The sequence below is a fragment of the Salvelinus fontinalis genome, chromosome 13 (assembly GCF_029448725.1).
Source record: "Salvelinus fontinalis isolate EN_2023a chromosome 13, ASM2944872v1, whole genome shotgun sequence".
In the NCBI taxonomy this organism is placed as follows: Eukaryota; Metazoa; Chordata; class Actinopteri; order Salmoniformes; family Salmonidae; genus Salvelinus; species Salvelinus fontinalis.
Window position 1 is genome coordinate 23,678,057 of NC_074677.1, and position 20,678 is coordinate 23,698,734.

The 20,678-nt window shown below is 42.2% G+C and overlaps 1 protein-coding gene across 1 annotated transcript; it reads left to right on the forward strand.

Moving 5' to 3' along the window:
* The first annotated feature begins 3,199 nt into the window (after positions 1 to 3,199).
* LOC129868289 (receptor-interacting serine/threonine-protein kinase 4-like) lies at positions 3,200 to 20,397 on the forward strand. The gene is made up of 8 exons (XM_055942126.1): positions 3,200 to 4,046; positions 12,751 to 13,042; positions 14,646 to 14,794; positions 16,127 to 16,176; positions 16,941 to 17,099; positions 17,300 to 17,406; positions 18,001 to 18,229; positions 18,456 to 20,397. Exons 1-8 carry the CDS (start codon positions 3,859 to 3,861, stop codon positions 19,796 to 19,798), a joined length of 2,517 nt encoding a protein of 838 aa, XP_055798101.1. The 5' UTR covers positions 3,200 to 3,858; the 3' UTR covers positions 19,799 to 20,397.
* Positions 20,398 to 20,678: the final 281 nt, after the last annotated feature.

Consider the following 20,678-nt stretch of genomic DNA (forward strand, 5'->3'; position numbering starts at 1 on the left):
GCATTAAAGAAGGAAAGAAATTCCACAAATCAACTTTTAACAAGGCACACCTGTTAATTGAAATGCATTCCAGTCAGTGGTGGGAAAAGTACTCAATTGTCATACTTGAGTAAAAGTAAAGATACCTTAATAGAAAATGACTCATGTAAAAGTGAAAATCACCCAGTAAAATACTACTTGAGTAAAAGTCTAAAAGTATTTGGTTTTAAATATACTCAAGTATGAAAAGTAAATGGAATTGCTAAAATGTACTTATGTATCAAAAGTAAAAGTATAAACCATTTCAAATTCCTTATATTAAGCAAACCAGACACCACCATTCATAATCTTTTTTGATGGATAGCCACGGGTACACTCCAACATAATTTACAAACAAAGCATTTGTGTTTAGTGGGTGTTTTCTTGATAAGTGTGTGAATTGGACCATTTCCCTGTCAAAATGTAATGAGTACTTTTGGGTGTCAGGGAAAATGTATGGAGTAAAAAGTACATTATTTTCTTTAGAAATGTAGTGAGGTAAAAGTTGGAAAAAATATATAAATATTTAAGTACAGATACCCCAAAAAATTACTTAAGTAGTATTTTACACAACTGATTCCAGGTGACTACCTCATGAAGCTGGTTGAGAAAATGCCAAGAGTGTGCAAAGCTGTCATCAAGACAAATGGTGGCTACTTTGAAGAATCTCAAATACAAAATATATTTTGATTTGTTTAATACTTTCTTGGTTACTACATGATTCCATATGTGTTATTTAATAGTTTTGATGTCTCCACTATTATTCTACAATGTAGAAAATAGTACAAATAAAGAAAAACCCTTGAATGAGTAGGTGTGTCCAAACTTTTGACTGGAACTGTATGTATATCAAAAGAACCAGTCAGTCTTTCCACCTGTTTTACACCCATAGCTTCCCACCAGGAGTCAGAACCTTGATCAACCAGAAGGGAGTGCTATCTTCACAAATGTGATTTGTCTGAGAGACCCCGAACAGAGCGCTTGACATCAGCATTAGATTATGCAAAGATATTCTGTCTAAGAAAGATGTTTAAAGGAGCATAGGGCTTCAGTCTGTATGGATCTTGCTATTGTCTTTTTCCACAGTCATGGACCCACAATAAGGCTAAACATCCACACTTAACATGAGGTGTGGACCAGATGGACCATCATCTGAAACGACCCTCATTCTCAGGGTTCACACCTTCAAATGTTGTTAATGTCCCTATGAGATATGTGAAGTGTTTGTTGTGTCTATTAGCCAAAGAGTTAAACAGTTAGCTCTGTCTCTGTGGTGATGTGCATCACTGTGGTGTGAAGTAGGGTCCCTCATAAACTACTAAGATCTCATTATTTCCCACATGGCCCATTTACATCTGGTCACCCCTCTATGTTAATAGAAATCAGGATAAGAAGTTGTTCTGCTGATCGAGGGGGTCTGTGGAAACTCGGATTGAAAAGGGATACTATTGTAAGAAAAATCATAGATGTTTTGGGATTTCCCGCAGAATATGTAAACCAATATAATTTAAAAAAATTAACCCATTCCCATTATAAATAATACTTTTTCATTCATGGAGGAGCTTCTATAAACTTGATACTTTTGAGAAACAATTATTCTCTACTAAAATTGTTATTGTTCATCAAGTTTGCTGGTATATACAGTACCAGTCAAAAGTTTGGACACACCTACTCATTCCAGGTTTTCTTTCCTTTATTTTAACTATTTTCTACATTGTAGAATAATAGTGAAGACATCTAAACTATTAAATAACACAAGGAATCACGTAGTAAACAAAAAAAAGTGTTCAACAAATCAAAATAGATTTTAGATTCTTCAAAGTAGCCATCCTTTGCCTTGATGACCTCTTTGCACACACTTGGCATTCTCTCAACCAGTTTCATTAGGTAGTCACCTGGAATGCATTCCAATTAACAGGTGTGCCTTGTTAAAAGTTAATGTGTGGAATTTCTTTCCTTAATGCATTTGAGCCAGTCAGTTGTGTTGTGACAAGGTAGGGGTGGTATACAGAAGATTGCCCTATTTGGTAAACGACCAAGTCCATATTATGGCAAGATCAGCTCAAATAAGCAAAGAGAAATGACAGTCCATCATTACTTAAAGATGTGAAGGTCAGTCAATACGGAAAATTTGAATAACTTTGAAAGTTTCTTCAAGTGCAGTCGCAAAAGCCATCAAGCGCTATGATGAAACTGGCTTTCCTGAGGACCGCCACAGGATAGGAAGACCCAGAGTTACCTTTTGCTGCAGAGGATACATTCGTTGGAGTTACCAGCCTCAGAAATTGCAGCCCAAATATATACTTCACAGAGTTCAAGTAACAGACACATCTCAACATCAACTGTTCAGAGGAGACTGTGTGAAGCAGGCCTTCATGGTCGAATTGGTGTGAAGAAACCACTACTAAAGGATACCAATAATAAGAAGAGACTTGCTAGGGCCAAGAAACACGAGCAATGGACATTAGACCGGTGGAAATCTGTCCTTTGATCTGATGAGTCACATTTATGATTTTTGGTTCCAACTGCTGTGTATCTGTGAGACGCTTTGTAGATGAACGGATGATCTCCGCGTGTGTGGTTCCCACCGTGAAGCATGGAGGAGGACGTGTGATGGTGTGGGGGTGCTTTGCTGGTGACACTGTCAGTGATTTATTTAGAATTCAAGGCACACTTAACCAGCCTGGCTACCACAGCATTCTGCAGCGATACATCCTCCCATTTGGTTTGGGCTTAGTGGAACTATATATTTTTTTCAACAGGACAATGACCCAACACACCTCCAGGTTGTGTAAGGGCTATTTGACCAAGAAAATGAGTATTGGAGTGCTGCGTCAGATGACCTGGCCTCCACAATCACCCGACCTCAACCTATTTGAGATTGTTTAGGATGAGTTGGACCGCAGATTGAAGGAAAAGCAGCCAGCAAGTGATCAGCACATGTGGGAACTACTTCAAGACTGTTGGAAAGCATTCCAGGTGAAGCTGGTTGAGAGAATGCCAAGAGTGTGCAAAGTTGTCATCAAGGCAAAGGGTAGCTACTTTGAAGAATCTAAAATATAAAAACATTGTTGGTTATTGCATGATTCCATATGTGTTATTTCCTAGTTTTGATGTCTTCACTATTATTTTACAATATAGAAGATTGTAAAAATAAAGAAAAACCTTACAATGAGTAGGGGAGTCCAAACTTTTGACTGGTACTGTATATGACACCTGCTGAATCACTGGCATGTCTCACACAGTGTGGACAGGAAAGGAATCAGGCAGGTTTATGACAAGGCTTGTGGTTTTGGATACCTCATGAGTAGGTTAGTATTCTTCTCATATGAACCCACACAGTCCAAACCAGAGCCATATGGGCGATATCATGTAAAACATTTTTTTAAATGATATTTCCCATGTCTCCTCAGGATATTTTTAGGGTCTTTGCTAGTGTTATGGTTATCAGAGGGAGAAAGGTGTTGAGTGATATGCCAACATTCCACTGTTCTTGAATTCCATCTTATTTACAAATATGATGCTTATTGTTTTTGGGCAGAAATAGGAGAGTTGGGACTCGAGTGCTTTGACAAACTGGTTCAGTGTTAAATGTTCCCTGGAAAGGCTGGTGTTTGGTCTGTCTGGCCAGACCCAGGAAATGATGTCACATCTACTGGCCCTTCCCCTGCTTTCACCTGAAAAGAAGGAGGGGCCATACTGAGTCAGGCAAGAGGGTGGAAAAAAACAAGGAAGGAAGCTCTCAGTAGGCATGTGTGTGTATGTTTAGTTCTTCTGAATGTGTGTTAGAGGAAAAAATAAGGATTTGGGGATTTCAACACTATTAAAGCCTTTCTAAAGATGGATATGGATGTTCCAGACCCTTCCCATGGGAATATGGGGCTGCTGAGAACCTTTGACTCCTCTGAGTTTGGGAGCTGGGAGAAGATAGGCTCGGGCGGATTTGGACAAGTATACAAAGTCCGGCATGTACAGTGGAAAACATGGCTGGCTATCAAGTGCCCTCCCTGCCTTCATGTAGATGACAAGTGAGTGGGACAGCTATTATTCTGGGATTCATTGTGTGTGGGAGTATGAAGAATGTTGTTTCAAGTATTTAAGCCTAGACTCCATAATATCTGTTTGATATCCTCTGTGGGCTTCAGAGTAAGAAGTTGTAGTTCTATGTGATTATGAGTTTGAACCTCTATCTTAGGGTGTGAGGTACGCTGTGAACTGGGCAGCTTATTCAGCCTTATGTCACGGACTCATGGGTGGTGGACATACACTGAGTGTACAAAACATTAAGAACACCTGCTCCTTCCATGACAGACTGACGAGGTGAAAGCTATGATCCCTTATTGATGTCACTTGTTAAATCCACTTAAATCAGTGAAGATGAAGGGGAGGAGACGGGTTAAAGAAGGATTTTTAAGTCTTGAAACAATAGACATGGATTGTGTATGTGTGCCATTCAGAGGGTAAATGGGAAAGACAAAAGATTGAAGTGCCTTTGATCGGAGTATGGTGGTAGGTGCCAGGCGCACCGGTTTGTGTCAAGAACTGTGACGCTGCTGGGTTTTTCACGCTCAACAGTTTCCCGTTTGTATCAAAAATGGTCCACCACACAAAGGACATCCAGCCAACTTGACAACTGTGGGAACATCCCTGTGGAATGCTTTCGACACCTTGCAGAGTCCATGTCCCAACAACTTGAGGCTGTTCTGAGGGCAAAAGCGGGGAGCAACTCAATATTAGGAAGGTTTAATTAATGTTTGATATACTAAGCGTAGCTAACGTCTCTCACGAGCAGTTCTTGTCATTGCACTTAAAAAGCTTGAGTGTACAACCTAGAAAATGTATCTAGAAATGTGGAAATGATGTCAACACCACACTTCTCTCCTTTGGTCCACCTTCCATCAGGTTGCCCTTACTACCCTCTTATTAGACGACGGTCCAGATCGGCCGCCAGTAGTTTTTGTCATGGTTTAGAAAGGCCACAAATACAGAATGTTTCAATAATGTAAAAAAAAAAGCTAAAGTTAAATAGAACAACAAAAAATCTGTGGGAAGCATTGGAGTCAACACGGGCCAGCATCCCTGGGGAATGCTTTCAACACCATGTAATCCATGCCCCAAATTAATTGATGCCCCAAATTAATTGGGCAGGCCTTCAATTGCTTTGAAGGCATGCCCTCTCGCGTGGGTGACCCATGATCTTTCACATGATCTTTCACAAGAGGCCTAGCTCAGCTGTCCCCATCAGAAGAACATCCTGTCCCCATCCTGTCACCCTACCCTACCCTCTTCTTAACGGATGTTTCCACTCCACCATCTTGGATGTAGTATACACCTGAGCCCCCCCTGAAGCCTCAAAGAGGACTATCAGCTATTCTTTTACTCTCATTATTAGTTTCCTACTTTCTACTTGATTTAAAAATTAACCGGAGTGGATGTGTTTAAAACATCTGTACAATGTCCTTTCATTCCTTTGGCACAAAAGGTGTTGCTTATGAAATGGTGGCTTTACATTCATCAACAGTGGAGAATGTTGGTGCATTTGAACATTTTTGGTGTCATATCAAGTTAATGTTTCTAAAGGTGTAAGAGGTTGGGAACATTGTTCAAGAGGCTTATAATATAGAACACTTTAACCGTTGTGACCATCTGTCATTTGAGAGCTTTTACAGCTTTGAAGACAATGATTGGATCAGGTTGCGGCTAAACTTAATTTCACTTGAGGCTGTATATCCACAGACCGAATGCTGAACTTTCTGGTGTTGAGAACTTGTTGAAGGATTGTTCACTGTCACAGGCACTTTTAAATTACATTTGAGTAATTTAAGCTGATTACAGTGTTATTGGCATTACATTTGCACACAAAATCAGAACTTTAATGTCTCACAGAATGGAATAAATATAAATAAACATTTTGATGTGTGTCTACAGTGCTCCTTGGGGGGAGTGTATACCCAAAAAAGCAGACTTGTAAATCTTGACATTTTGGCAAAATAGTGTTAAAACAACTGTTATAGATGTTACACCTTCTGTTATGGATATTAGTCTGAAATACACATTCAAATCTTAGATATCTTGATAAATATCTATCATAAACACATGACATTTGGAATGTTTTTAAAATGCCAGCAAAAGGCATAGTACCTTAGGATTGTATAATTACACGTAGCCTGAATAGTATACAAGCCATGCACCATACCCTAATACGTCATTTTTTTGTCATACACATACAGTTGAAGTCGGAAGTTTACATACACTTAGGTTGGAGTCATTAAAACTCGTTTTTCAACCACTCCACAAATTTCTTGTTAACAAACTAGTGTTTAGCAAGTCGGTTAGGACATCTACTTTGTGCATGACACAAGTCATTTTTCCAACAATTGTTTGAAGATGATTTCACTTATAATTCACTGTATCACAATTCCAGTGGTTCAGAAGTTTACATAAACTAAGTTGACTGTGCCTTTTAAACAGCTTGGAAAATTGCAGAAAATGATGTCATGGCTTAGAAGCTTTTGATAGGCTAATTGCCATAATTTGAGTCAATTGGAGGTGTACCTGTGGATGTATTTCAAGGCCTACCTTCAAACTCAGTGCCTCTCTGCTTGACATCATGGGGAAATCAGCCAAGACCTCAGAAAAAAAATTGTAGACCTCCACAAGTCTGGTTCATCTTTGGGAGCAATTTCCAAATGCCCGAAGGTACCACATTCATCTGTGCAAACAATAGTACACAAGTATAAACACCATGGGACCATGCAACCGTCATACCACTCAGGAACGTTCTGTCTCATAGAGATGAACGTACTTTGGTGCGAAATGTGCAAATCAATCCCAGAACAACAGCAAAGGGCCTTGTGAAGATGCTGGAGGAAACGGGTACAAAATATCTATATCCACAGTAAAACGAGTCCTATATCGACATAACCCGAAAGGCCGCTCAGCAAGGAAGAAGTCACTGCTACAAAACCGCCATAAAAAAGCCAGACTACGGTTTGCAACTGCACATGGGGACAAAGAATGTAATTTTTGGAGAAATGTCCTCTGATCTGATGAAACAAAAATAGAACTGTTTGGCCATAATGACCATCGTTTTGTTTGGAGGAAAAAGGGGGAGGCTTGCAAGCCGAAGAATACCATCCCAACGGGTGGCAGCATCATGTTGTGGGGGTGCTTTGCTGCAGGAGGGACTGGTGTATTTCACAAAATAGATGGCATAATCAGGAACAAATATTATCTGGATATATTGAAGCAACATCTCAAGACATCAGTCAGGAAGTTAAAGCTTGGTCAAAAGTCTGTCTTCCAAATGGACAATGACCCCAAGCATACTTCCAAAGTTGTGGCAAAATGGCTTAAGGACAACAAAGTCAAGGTATTGGAGTGGCCATCACAAAGCCCTGACCTTAATCCTGTAGAAAATTTGTGGGCAGAACTGAAAAAGAGTGTGTGAGCAAGGAGGCCTACAAACCTGGTTCAGTTACACCAACTCTGTCAGGAGGAATGGGCCTAAATTCACCCAACCGTTTGACCCAAGCTACACAATTTAAAGGCAATGCTACCAAATACTAATTGAGTGTATGTTAACTTCTGACCCACTGGGAATGTGATGAAAGAAATAAAAGCTGAAATAAATCATTCTCTCTACTATTATTCTGACATTTCACGTTCTTAAAATAAAGTGGTGATCCTAACTGACCTAAGATAGGGAATTTTTACTATGATTAAATGTCAGGAATTGTGAAAAACTGAGTTTAAATGTATTTAGCTAAGGTGTATGTAAACTTCTGACTTCAACTGTTTGGGGTCACTCAGAAATTAAACTTTTTTGTCCATTTAAATAACATAAAATCAATCAGAGATACAGTGTAAACATGGTTAACCTTTCTGAACCACCCATCCCGGATCCGGGATAATTGTCATCAGAAACGCTGACTAGCATAGCCTAGCGCCACAGGTATATAATATAATTTCATGAAATCACAAGTGCAATATTGCAAAACACAGTTTAGCCTTTTGTTAATCCATCTGTCGTCCGATTTTGAAATTATGCTTTACAGCGAAAGCAATACAAGCGTTTGTGTAAGTTTATCGATCGCTCGATAAAACAATAAGTACACCTAGCATCAGGTAACTTGGTCACGAAAATCAGAAAAGCAATCAAATTAATCGTTTACCTTTGATGATCTTCGGATGTTTTCACTCACGAGACTCCCAGTTAGACAACAAATGTTCCTTTTGTTCCATAAAGATATTTTTTATATCCAAATACCTCCGTTAGTTTGATGCGTTATGCCCAGGAATCCACCGGAAAGAGCGCTCGCGACAACGCCGACAAAAATCCCAAATTATATCCATAATGTCCACAGAAACATGTCAAACGTTTTTTATAATCCATCTTCAGGGTGTTTTTCAAATATCTATTCGATAATATATCAACCGGGACAGTTGGCTTTTCACTAGGACAGGGAGGAACAATGGCCGCCTTTCTCTGTTACGCAGAACTCACTCTGAGAGCCCCCACCTATCCACTTACGCAATGTGCCCTTTCACGCTCATTCTTCAAAATAAAAGCCTGAATCTATGTCTAAAGGCTGTTGACACCTTAGGGAAGCCATAGAAAAATATGGCTGGTTGATATCCCTTTACATGGGCAATAGGGATGCATAGGAACAGAGAGGTTTCAAAAACAGGGTCACTTCCTGATTGGATTTTCCCCAGGTTTTAGCCTGCAATATCAGTTCTGTTTAACTCACAGACAAAAAATGTACAGTTTTGGAAACTTCAGAGTGTTTTCTATCCTAGTCTGACACTTATATGCATATTCTAGTTTCGGGGGCTGAGAAATAGGCAGTTTCAAATGGGTACGTTTTTTAGCTAAAAACGAAAATGTCGCCCCCTAGTCTTATTAATGTTGTGATTGACTATTGTAGCTGGAAATGGCAGATTTTTCATGGAATATCTACATAGGGGTACAGAGGCCCATTATCAGCAACCATCACTCCTGTGTTCCAATGGCATGTTGTGTTAGGTAATCCAAGTTTATCATTTTAAAAGGCTAATTGATAATTATAGTTATATAGTTATGTTAGCACAGCTGAAAGCACAGCTGAAAAAGAAGCATAAAACTGGCCTTTAGACTAGTTGACTAGTTGAGTATTTGGAGCATCAGCATTTGTGGGTTCGATTACAGGCTCAAAGTGGCCAGAAACAAAGAACTTTCTTCTAAAACTCATCAGTCTGTTTTTGTTCTGAGAAATGAAGGCTATTCCATGCCTTCATTACCAAGCAGAAATTACCAAAAAATGTAAGATCTCGTACAACGCTGTGTACTACTCCCTTCACAGAACAGCGCAAACTGGCTCTAACCAGAATAGAAAGAGGAGTGGGAGGCCCCGATGCACAACTGAGCAAGAAAACAAGTACATTAGTGTCTAGTTTGAGAACCAGACACCTCACAAGTCCTCAAATGTCAGCTTTATTATATAATATCCGCAAACACCAGTCTCAATGTCAACAGTGAAGAGGCGACCCCGGGATGCGTGCCTTCTAGGCCAGAGTTCCTCTGTCCAGTGTCTGTCTTCTTTTGCCCATCTGAATCTTTTCTTTTTATTGGCCAGTCGGAGATATTGCTTTTACTTTGCAAATCTGCCTAGAAGGCCAGCATCACGGGGTCGCCTCTCCACTGTTGACGTTGAGACTGGTGTTTTGTGGGTACTATTTAATTACAAATTAGCCTTTCTTTCAAAACAAGAACATTTCTAAGTGACCCCAAACCTTTGAATGGTAGTGTATCTCAAAATGAACCTTAACCAGTTGAATTGCATTTAAAAATAATAATAATTGCAACAAAATGTGCAAATAAAACAATGTACATGTCCATATACTGCCAATAATTTTTCTGGACACTGGATGAAGTCAGTATATTTTGGGGGGCTTTCATTTCAAAAAGACACTCCAGGACAATTCACAGATTGTTGATAAACGCTTCTCATCTTTTTATCTAAAAAAACAGTACTGCCATGTATGAGAAATGCATTTCAGCATATATTTTCCAAGAGAATCTTAGCTAGAACACATAATTTTCAAGATATCAACAATTGTTTCAGTAAAAGTCTGAAGAATACATCCCAGAAAAAGCACACAATGTGTTGAATGCACAAGCTTCTATGGTATGATACATCCATTGGTGGAAAAAGTACCCAATTGTCATACTTGAGTATAAGTAAAGATGAAAATGAAGTGAAAGTCACCCTGTAAAATACTACTTGAGTAAAAGTCTAAAAGTATTTGGTTTTAATTATACTTAGGTATCAAAAGTAAATGTAATTGCAGAAATATACTTAAGTATCAAAAGTAGAAGTAGAAGTATAAATCATTTCAAAAAAAAAAAAAATATTTTTTTTTTCAAATTGCTTATATTAAGCAAACCAGATGGCACAAGTTTCTTGTTTTTTAATTTATGGATAGCCAGGAGCACACTACAACGTGCAGACATAATTTCCGAACGAAGCATTTGTGTTTAGTGAGTCCTCCAGATCAGAGGCAGTACGGATGACCAGGGATGTTCTCTTGATAAATGCGTGAATTAGACCATTTTCCTGTCCTGCTAAGCATTCAAAATGTAATGAGTACTTTTGGGTGTCAGGAAAAATGTGTGCAGTAAAAAGTAATTGTTTTCTTTAGGATAGTAGCAAAGTAAAAGTTGTCAAAAATATAAATAGTAAAGTACAGATACCCCCAAAAAACTACATAAGTAGTACTTATGTACTTTACACCATTGGATAAATCAATATCCATGACATCCACAACCGTTATGGATGTTACAGATATCATCATGCTGAAAAAGGATACTGACAAGGAAAAGAGAGAAACCAGTAAAATACCATATAAAACCTTGATTAAAGCTTTAAAGAGAACGTTTCAAGATGACCCGATGTAAGGCGCATGTTTTACAACTATTTATTTTAAATGGGTGTTACAAGACAGTGAAGACACTTCAATTTTGTATGTATTGCTTCATTATCATCTCATCTTTTTAATAAACACTGGGCAGCAGCTGTTAGTGGAAAAACAAGCTTTGTGAGCCCCTTCTAAAAGCCATGAAATATGAGACTTGGCCATCTACTCTTCAATGGTAAAAATTCATGCTTTAACCTCCGTAAACTTGTCATATATAGCCTAAACTCCAACATGTAGATCTAAAGGATAATTATGAACGTGATTTCATTTGGAAATGACTACTTTTTAATTGTGCATGCTCAGGTTAACTTGCACTGAATCACCCTTTAGCAGACACTCACAAACATGAATTTGTTGCCTCCTTTAAATTGTTTTTTTATGTTACTTCCTATGACCATTTATTTCACTTCTACCCTACTGCTTTTGCAAAATATTTACAAAGGAAAATGTCAGATACACCGCACAAGGAGTAAGTTCTTCAGCTTTTTCAATGACAAGCATTGACATCCATCTCCAATCCGTGGTAGCTAGACTCATGGCACCCACTAAACCTGAACTAAAGATGCTATCTGCTCTGAACATCTGAAAAGTACATGAACTGTAATTTGCCTGCCTGCACCCTGCCTCCACACTCCTCTGACTCAAAGCCAGCTTTGTCTGACTGGGTCCCAACTCCCTTCTACGCAGACGATGTTTGGTGGAAACAATAAGAGAAGTTGCAGAACCAGTCTTGCTGGGCTCCTCTCCCTTATAAAAAGGGTCATTGTTTGGTTTTGAAAGGTTTCTGAGCTGAGGAGTTTTCTGGGTGATGCCAGGTGATTACGACTGTCAGCCCCTCTTTCCCCCCCAAATCTCCTAAATCCACACATTTGCACTGACTTTTAATTCTTGTCAGATTTATTTGATGAGAAAGCTTACACTTTTATTGAACTTGAAATATTTCATAATTGACACCTCCAAACATAAAGAAATGGCTGCCTTAGAGACAGACTATACTTCATAATTGTATCTGCTTCTACTACTTTTTAAGGTGTTCTCATCAGCATGCTGTTTTGACATGAATGAATCCTTTGTAAACTCAAGTCGTTGCTCATTTGTAGTGAAGACACTCCCGTACACACACATTATTCATGATGATTAAGCAGTTTATCTGAGTTTGTTTTCAAAGGGACCTCTCCTTGAGATCTCTCTATTGAGGTCAGTAGTGATAGGCTTCACTGCTCTGTTTGCATCTGCTAGCCTAGCCAGGCTAACACCGATAAAGGTAATAGGAAATTGTGCAAAGGTTGAGCAACGAGCACAGAGAACAAGAGGTTTGTTGTGTTCACAACTCCACACAGACCTCGATACTTTGGCATGGCTCTCTCTGGGGAATGTCATTAAGGCCTAGCACTGTCATAGACTGGTTAATGCATGGGGAATCTCATGCATCTCAGTTTGTTGTCTCCTTGTATTCTACTGTGTAACGAAGTTTGAATTTGGGTCAGTGGTAAAAGGTATTCCAGATGGTGCTGTTTTAACAAGGCTTAGAATACCAGTCTTAGTAAGATAAGAGAACAGCATTTTACGATTTTGTTGTGAATCGTGGTATGTAGATGGATGGGCAGGTTTATAGGACAGCTTAACCTAAATTCCCTTTACTCTGTACAGTATGAGTTACAGTATGTAGTTCAATCTGAACAGACAGGTATACAAGGACTTTATGTACCACTTGGCGCAATGAAGGCTAAGTAAGTAGGTAAGTAAGTTAACAGACCGCTATGTCCTCTGTAGGGAGCGAGCAGAGCTGCTGGAAGAGGCTAAGAAGATGGAGGCGGCTAAGTTCCGCTACATCCTGCCAGTGTATGGGATCTGTGGGGACCCCCAGGGCCTGGTGATGGAGTACATGGAGACAGGCTCCCTGGAGACCCTGCTGGCTGCTGAGCCTCTGCCCTGGGAGCTGCGCTTCAGGATTATCCACGAGACGGCGGTGGGAATGAACTTCCTGCACTGCATGAGCCCACCCCTCCTGCACCTGGACCTAAAACCTGCCAACATCCTACTGGACGCACACTACCATGTCAAGGTGAGAGACGACTTACTTGGTTTGTTCATTGGAGTTCGCACAGGGCGCTGTGTGGGAAGAGCTTGCACATTTGAAACAATTGTTCCTGAAATACACATTGCAGTGGTTCTAAATTGGGATTCTGCCTCCCTGGTGCGGCGGGCGAACTCAACCAAACACTCCTACAGTATTGCTACTGCTTCTGTTACTGTTACTACTGCTACTGGTTCAGAAGATTGGTGGTACACAGAAAATGTCCAAAAACAGTAGAACCAGCTCATCTGCTTTTACACTATGATTTGACTGATTTGTTTTTTTAGAAAAATTATTTTAAAATGAATAGTTTCACCATATTAAAATGACAGTTTAGTTCAAGTAACAGGATTTAAAATGTGGGACAGTTTTTATTTAAAAAATGTTACCGTAAAATGAATCACTAATCACATTAAAAAAAAAATAATCTTCAGAAATGACTTTGTCAAAGCAACAAAATAACTAGGGCTTTACAATGACGGTGAAAACTTGTTGGGTTTAAACATCTGAATTTAGGCACTTCAGCAAGTCTTTACTGTATATAAAACATCGGATTTTATTGAATTTTCCATGTGATCTATACTAAAGGCCACTTCATTTAATATAACAGGATTTTACATTTCAATATTGGTGCACAAATTCTACTTAAAATATCAGAGACACAAAGGTACTTATTTCATGGAACGACCCAAATATGTCAAATCAATACACTGTCTAATGTTAGAAAAGTCAGATTTGACCTTATACTGAGTATTTAGTAAACCTACACCCAAATGATGTAGCATGACTCTTTAAAACAACAGCCCAAACGCAATAACTTCAAGTCCTTTTAATAAGATTTGCTCAAGGATGAATTTCAGCTGACAGGTATGGAGGGAATCTGTTATTCACTTGAATTTTGCTTTAAATGGCCATCCTGTTGGACACATATGCTACGGGCAGAAAGGTGTCTCCCGCCCAGCCTTCATCCCACCTGATCTCCAACCTCCCTCTGCATGACTAATGGTTGGAGGTGGAGGAGAAATGGGTGGGAACCTTCCTTCAACCTGTCTGTTTTAATACCTCCATGTAAACACGTAGCCTGGGCCTGTCTTAACAGGCTGAGGTACTCTGCCAACACTACTCGCCCACACATGTAACTCAGTCAAACAGGGTCTCAACTTCTGACACCAGGGGTAAGGAAAGCACCCACAGGCTAGGACAGGACATGGCTGGGAGGCACCGTCAGGCTAGGACAGGACATGGCTGGGAGGCACCGTCAAGCTAGGACAGGATATGGCTGGGAGGCACCATCAGGCTAGGACAGGACATGGCTGGGAGGCACCCTCAGGCTAGGACAGGACGTGACTGCCTCTGACCTCATCATGGCTCTGGATGCATAGAATACAATGAAGGCTCAGCCATCAGCTTGAGGGTAAAGGTAGTCATAGGTAGCCATGACCATAAGAACAAAGGGAAAGGCTGAGAGTTCCAGTGGGTTCTTGTCTTATATATATGTTCTGTATATCCTCATCTCCCCCCTTAGAAATTGTATGTTGGTCTTGTCCTAACAAGCTGTGTTCTGTTCTGTATCTCCCATCTCCCCCTTCAGATATCAGATTTTGGTCTGGCGCGATGGAACGGCCTATCCAGGGTTGATGAAATCAGCCGTGACGGGTTCTGTGGCACCATTGCCTACCTGCCGCCGGAGAGCATCATCGAGAAGGACAGGGTGTCAGAAACCAAGCATGACGTCTACAGGTGAATGTCTTCACCTTCACTTCTCTCTGTGCTTGTCTGCCAGAGGGGTGGAACGTTGTCTGTTTAAAGCTTAGTCATGATGTTTGTTTTTTCACTTCTTCCCTCCATTGTTTGTTTTACAATATTGGTTTTAATCAATATGAATCTGAATTGGATTTACACTGAGTTTACAAAACATTAAGAATACCTGCTCTTTCCATGACAGACTGACCAGGTGAATCCAAGTGAAAGCTATCATCCCTTATTGATGTCACTTGTTAAATCCACTTCAATCAGTGTAGATGAAGGGAAGGAGACAGGTTAAAGAATGATTTTTAATCCTTGAGAACTGAGACATGGATTGTGTATGTGTACCTTTCAGAGGTAAATGGGCAAGACAAAAGATTTAAGTGCCTTTGAACGGGGTATGGTAGTAGATGCCAGGCGCACCGGTTTGAGTGTGTCAAGAACTGCACCGCTGTTGGGTTTTTCACGCTCAACAGCTTCCGTGTGTATCAAGAATGGTCCACCAAGGGGCCTCCCTGGTGGCGCAGTGGTCTAGGGCACTGCATCGCAGTGCTAACTGCGCCACCAGAGTCTCTGGGTTCGCGCCCAGGCTCTGTCGCAGCCGGCCGAGACCGGGAGGTCCGTGGGGCGACGCACAATTGGCATAGCGTCGTCCGGGGTAGGGAGGGTTTGACCGGTAGGGATATCCTTGTCTCATCGCGCTCCAGCGACTCCTGTGGCGGGCCGGGCGCAGTGCACGCCAACCAAGGGGGCCAGGTACACGGTGTTTCCTCCGACACATTGGTGCGGCTGGCTTCCGGGTTGGAGGCGCGCTGTGTTAAGAAGCAGTACGGCTGGTTGGGTTGTGCTTCGGAGGACGCATGGCTTTCGACCTTCGTCTCTCCCGAGCCCGTACGGGAGTTGTAGCGATGAGACAAGGTAGTAATTACTAGCGATTGGATACCACGAAAATTGGGGAGAAAATGGGATAAAAAAAAATTAAAAAGAAGAAAAAAAAAAGAAAAAAAAAGAATGGTCCACCATCCAAAGGACATCCAGCCAACTTGACACAACTATGGGAAGCATTGGAGTCAACATGGGCTAGAATTCCTGTGGAACGCTATCAACACCTTGTAGAGTCCATGCCCTGATGAATTGAGGCACTTCTGAGGGCAAAAGGGGTGCAACTCAATATTAGGAAGGTGTTCCTAATGTTTTGTACACTGTGTATATTAATCAGTTATAAGTTATGCCTGGAAAACCCATAGTTAGTCAGTCATTCAATCATTTATCACTTTTGACAGTATGCCTTGATACTGAACTGTTGTTATTCCCTTCCTGTTACAGCTTTTCCATAGTCATCTGGGGAATTCTCACACAAAAGAAACCTTACCAAGGTGAGACATCTTGAGGAAATGTATAGATATTCTGTTCTCATGTAAAGACACCTTGTAGTCCTTCAGGGTTTGTCTTATGAAATGCACTCCTAGTATTTCTTAAACTCAAAGTTACAGGACTGCAATGGAGCCCCACAGGGGAGGTATCATTATACCCATAAAACCTAGCGGTCAAACAGGGAAATGATTCCAATTGTTTTTCTCATAAGGGATTTTAGAAACACTTAAAATAAGGGCTGTGTTTCATGTAGGCTTACTCTGGCATGACTTTTGATAACCATGTAAATCTCTCTCGGAGATACCAAAGAAGCCAGGGTGATCTGAGTTTAAGTCCACTGCCTCTGTTTGCTTTGAATTATTGACTGACTGGCTGACTGGCTGGTCCCAACGCCTGATAACAAAGAGACCATTAACAGAAGAAGCCTAAGAGATTTTTTCAGGCCTGGTGTGGGAAACAAACAAAACATCTATACACTTTCCTTATCTGAGCGTACATGAATGATAATAATGATAATAATTAACTGTACATACTAGTGTCAGTCTTACCCAGATTAGTTTATTTTGCTTCTCCATACCTTCAACAGCACACGATCAAGACATAATTGATTGATATGATCAAGAATTTAATTTTTATTTAGAATAATGTGACCTTAGTAGACCTTATGGACTGAGGTATCATATGAACAGTAGAGAATTGAATGAAGTGTATCAATGTGTCTTATGTCTTGTGTTGACTGGAAACATATGTCCTCTATTTCCTCCAGGGGAGAACAACATCCTGCAGATCATGGTGAAGGTGGTGAGAGGGGTGCGCCCTGACCTCAATGTTGTGCCCCGGAGTCGACCCCAGGCCTGCACGGGGTTCCTGTGCCTCATGCAACGCTGCTGGGCCACCTCACCTGACACCAGACCCAGCTTCCAGGGTGAGTAGAGACCAAGTGGGGCCTATGTCTCTAAAGGGTGGGTGTTTGTGTGCGTCTTAAAGCAGTAAGAACCCAATTAAACTGTGTTACACAACATCATGATGTACTGTGCGTAGCATTCTGAAAAGGTGACAATCAAACCAAGGGATGCTATTCTGTACACCTGACCAAACCTGACCTTTGTTGTTTTCTATCTGCAGAAATCACATCAGAAACGGAGGAGCTGTGTTCTAAACCCCAAGAGGACTCCAAGACCCAAACTCCTGAGCTCGAGAATAACCACTGCCATGGACTACCCACTGACAAGGTATAACCTCCACACTTCTATTTCCCTGCCTTCTCCCTCTGTTAGTTCTATTTATTTATATCCTCTTCTTCTCCCTGACATGCCATACTATATAGTATTCTGTCAGTCTTCTTTGGTGTTCTTCTGTAATGTAATTAGAAAACCCTCTGGTATGTCAGAATGTTTGAGTGCCTATTTTTGAGATTGCTTTCCTGTGTACTGGACCTGTTATTGCTTCCATAATACATACACAGTCAATGTTTGATCCTGACAAACAGTTTCCTCATGGAATAAGAATGCTGTCCAGCAGCATTGTTTAACTTGGTTAACTCTGTTGCGACACATTCTGAATGTTTGGTGCTCGATGTACGTGACAAACTGACCGACACCCGTTTACCAAATCTGACAGAATTTACATGTGTTATTGTGCAATGTGTGAAGCTGATATATTGGTGATGATAAACAGTCGGAAAAAGGCATGAAGACTGGGTTTGAGAGAAACTATTGAAAGGCCCAGTGCAGTCAAAAATGTGATTTCCCTGTGTGTTTTATGTATACTTCCACACTATGAAGTTGGAATAATGCTGTGAAATTGTGAAAATTATGATAATGCAGAAACCGGTCAGGCCCAAATCGGCCATGCTGCCAGAGAAAGACTACAGCCTATCAGAGCTGCTGAGCCAGGTGGACTCTGGGATATCTCGGAGCTTTGACCGTGTGACGGAGGACTGCTGTCCCAGCAAAGACAACACCAGCAAGAGACTGTCAGGGATCTCCTCTGTAGACTCTGCCTTCTCATCTCAAGACTCCATCACCCTCTCCTTTGAGAAAGATAATATCTGTGGTAAGACTGGCTGATATGGTGATTGTAGTCAATACATTGTGGCATTGTCCATGGTTTTTAACAGCTGACAGGAATTCTTATTTATCAGGGTCATATATCCTACATATAAGTAATACAGTTCTGAATGACTTCTGGAGCATGTGGAGTGTCTCTTTAACTTTCAGACAGGTTCTTTGTCGTTTTGGCCCTGAGTCTATACTGTTTCTTTTATCTCCTTGTTGTTTAGACTCAGGGGAGGTGCAGAGGAGGAAGCTGAGCGACGCCATCCGTACCAAAGACATGTCCAAGCTGATGAAGATCCTGCAGCCTCAGGACGTGGACCTCTTATTGGAGGGCGGCTGCAGCCTGCTCCACCACGCTGTCACGCAGGCCAATGAGGAGGCCATCAAGTTCCTGCTCCTCAACCACGCCAACACCAACCTGGCCAACGCTCGCGGCTCCACCCCACTCCACCTGGCCACCGAGATGCACCTGAAGGGCCTGGCCGAGCTGCTGCTGGGCCGTCGGAGCACCAACGCCAACGCACGGGACGAGGACCAATACACGGCCCTGCACTGTGCTGCTCAGAACGGGGACGAGGCCATCACCCGCCTGCTGCTGGACCGCGGCGCCTCCATCAATGAGACGGACGCCCAGGGCCGCACGCCTGCACACATCGCCTGCCAGCATGGCCAAGAGAACGTGGTCAGGGTGCTGCTGAGCCGAGGTGCAGACGTCCACGTGAAGGGCAGAGATGACTGGACGGCACTTCACCTGGCTGCCTGGCAGGGCCACCTGGGCATTGCCAAACTGCTGGTGAAGCAGGCTGGCGCGGACGTAGACGGGCAGACCACTGACGGGCGCACGCCGCTGCACCTGGCCTCCCAAAGGGGGCAGTACAGGGTGGCAAGGATCCTGATAGAGCTGGGGGCAGACGTCCATGTGACCTCCATTGGCCTCCACACCCCCCTGCACGTGGCGGCTGAGACAGGCCACACCAGCACCTCCCGCCTCCTGGTCAAGCACAATGCAGACATCCAGGCCCAGACTGACCAGGGTCTTACCGCCCTCCACCTCGCTGCCCAACGCGGCCACTTGCCCACAGTGAAGATGCTGATGGAGGAAGGGGCAGACCCCTACTGCACCAATCAGACCCTGCGTACCCCCTGCCACCTGGCGGCAGAGGGTGGCCACTGTGAGGTTTTCAAAGAGCTTCTGGACCACTGCCCTGAGGCTGTTAGTCTGTCAGACGAACAGGGCCTCACCCCTATGCACCTGGCTGTGAGGGGAGGCTATACAGATATCACCAGCATGCTGCTGGCCCAGGGGGTGGAACTATCACCGGAAGTACCACAGGACTCCATCTCCCAGCATACACAAGAGTTACAACAGGACTCCATACCCCTGCCACAGGATCTACCACAGGACTCCATCCCCCAGGACACCCTGCATCCAACAGCAGAGGACTGCCCAAAGCTCCTGGCTCGTAGTCCTAGCCAGTTGACCTTGCGGCTCCAGAGGAAGGTTGTAATCTTGAAACTGACGGAGCGTGAGGGTAACGAATGTCCAGAGTCCACTGGTGCACTGTGAGCCTCGGCCCTCCGTTGAGAGGAGGGAGTCACCCAGTGACTGGATTGTACAGAACTGTCCTTGAAATGAAAACAGTCAGGGATCTCTTCTATTCCCTTCCCCATTGATGTGATGGGAGAAGTGTCCAAGCTAAAGAGACCAGCTGCTGTATTGTGATTTTGTTTTTTTGTACATAGTATTTTTGATTGATTGTGTGTTATCATTATGTCAGTCTTTGACTGATCATTCATTGCCAGATGTTCTGATTATTTGGAGCTTTGGGCCTCTCAAAGCCCCTGTTATCTTACTTTGGTATCTTGTCAGGGAAGGAATGCTTTAATGTAAATACACTGTATATAGAACCATGAGCTCATTTGGATCATTATTTACTTTTTTCACTTCATGTTAAATATAGACTCCATGTCACGTTTCCCCCTTAATAGTGTAACTTTTCTACTTTGCATATGCACATTCGTACATTCATTGCCGTCTGTACAGAAAGAGAATGTTGACATCTGTGGAATGCTCATTTGTATTTTAATTTCCCATCTACTTACTCGAGCTGGTATGTTTATCATGTCCATAAGTTATATTCTCTAATAAAACAAGTTTCAATACAAGTGTGTGTGTGTTGTGAGTGTACCCATGTGCGCCTGTGAATGACATCTTCAATGCCAAGCAGAATAGGCATGTCTCTATCTGCAGCCAGCTTTGTTCTTATCTGTGCCTCCTGCCTATCCCCCAGACCCCACAGAGCATGCTCAACTTGGCACCAGCCATGGGAACTGCCCTCGGGGGGGGTCACAGGCCAGGCAGGTGGGAGGGGGGTGGAGTGAAGAGGGGGGAACATGCCTGCCTTTCCAGGCTGTTGGCTCATTCCACAGACCACTTAAACTCCTAA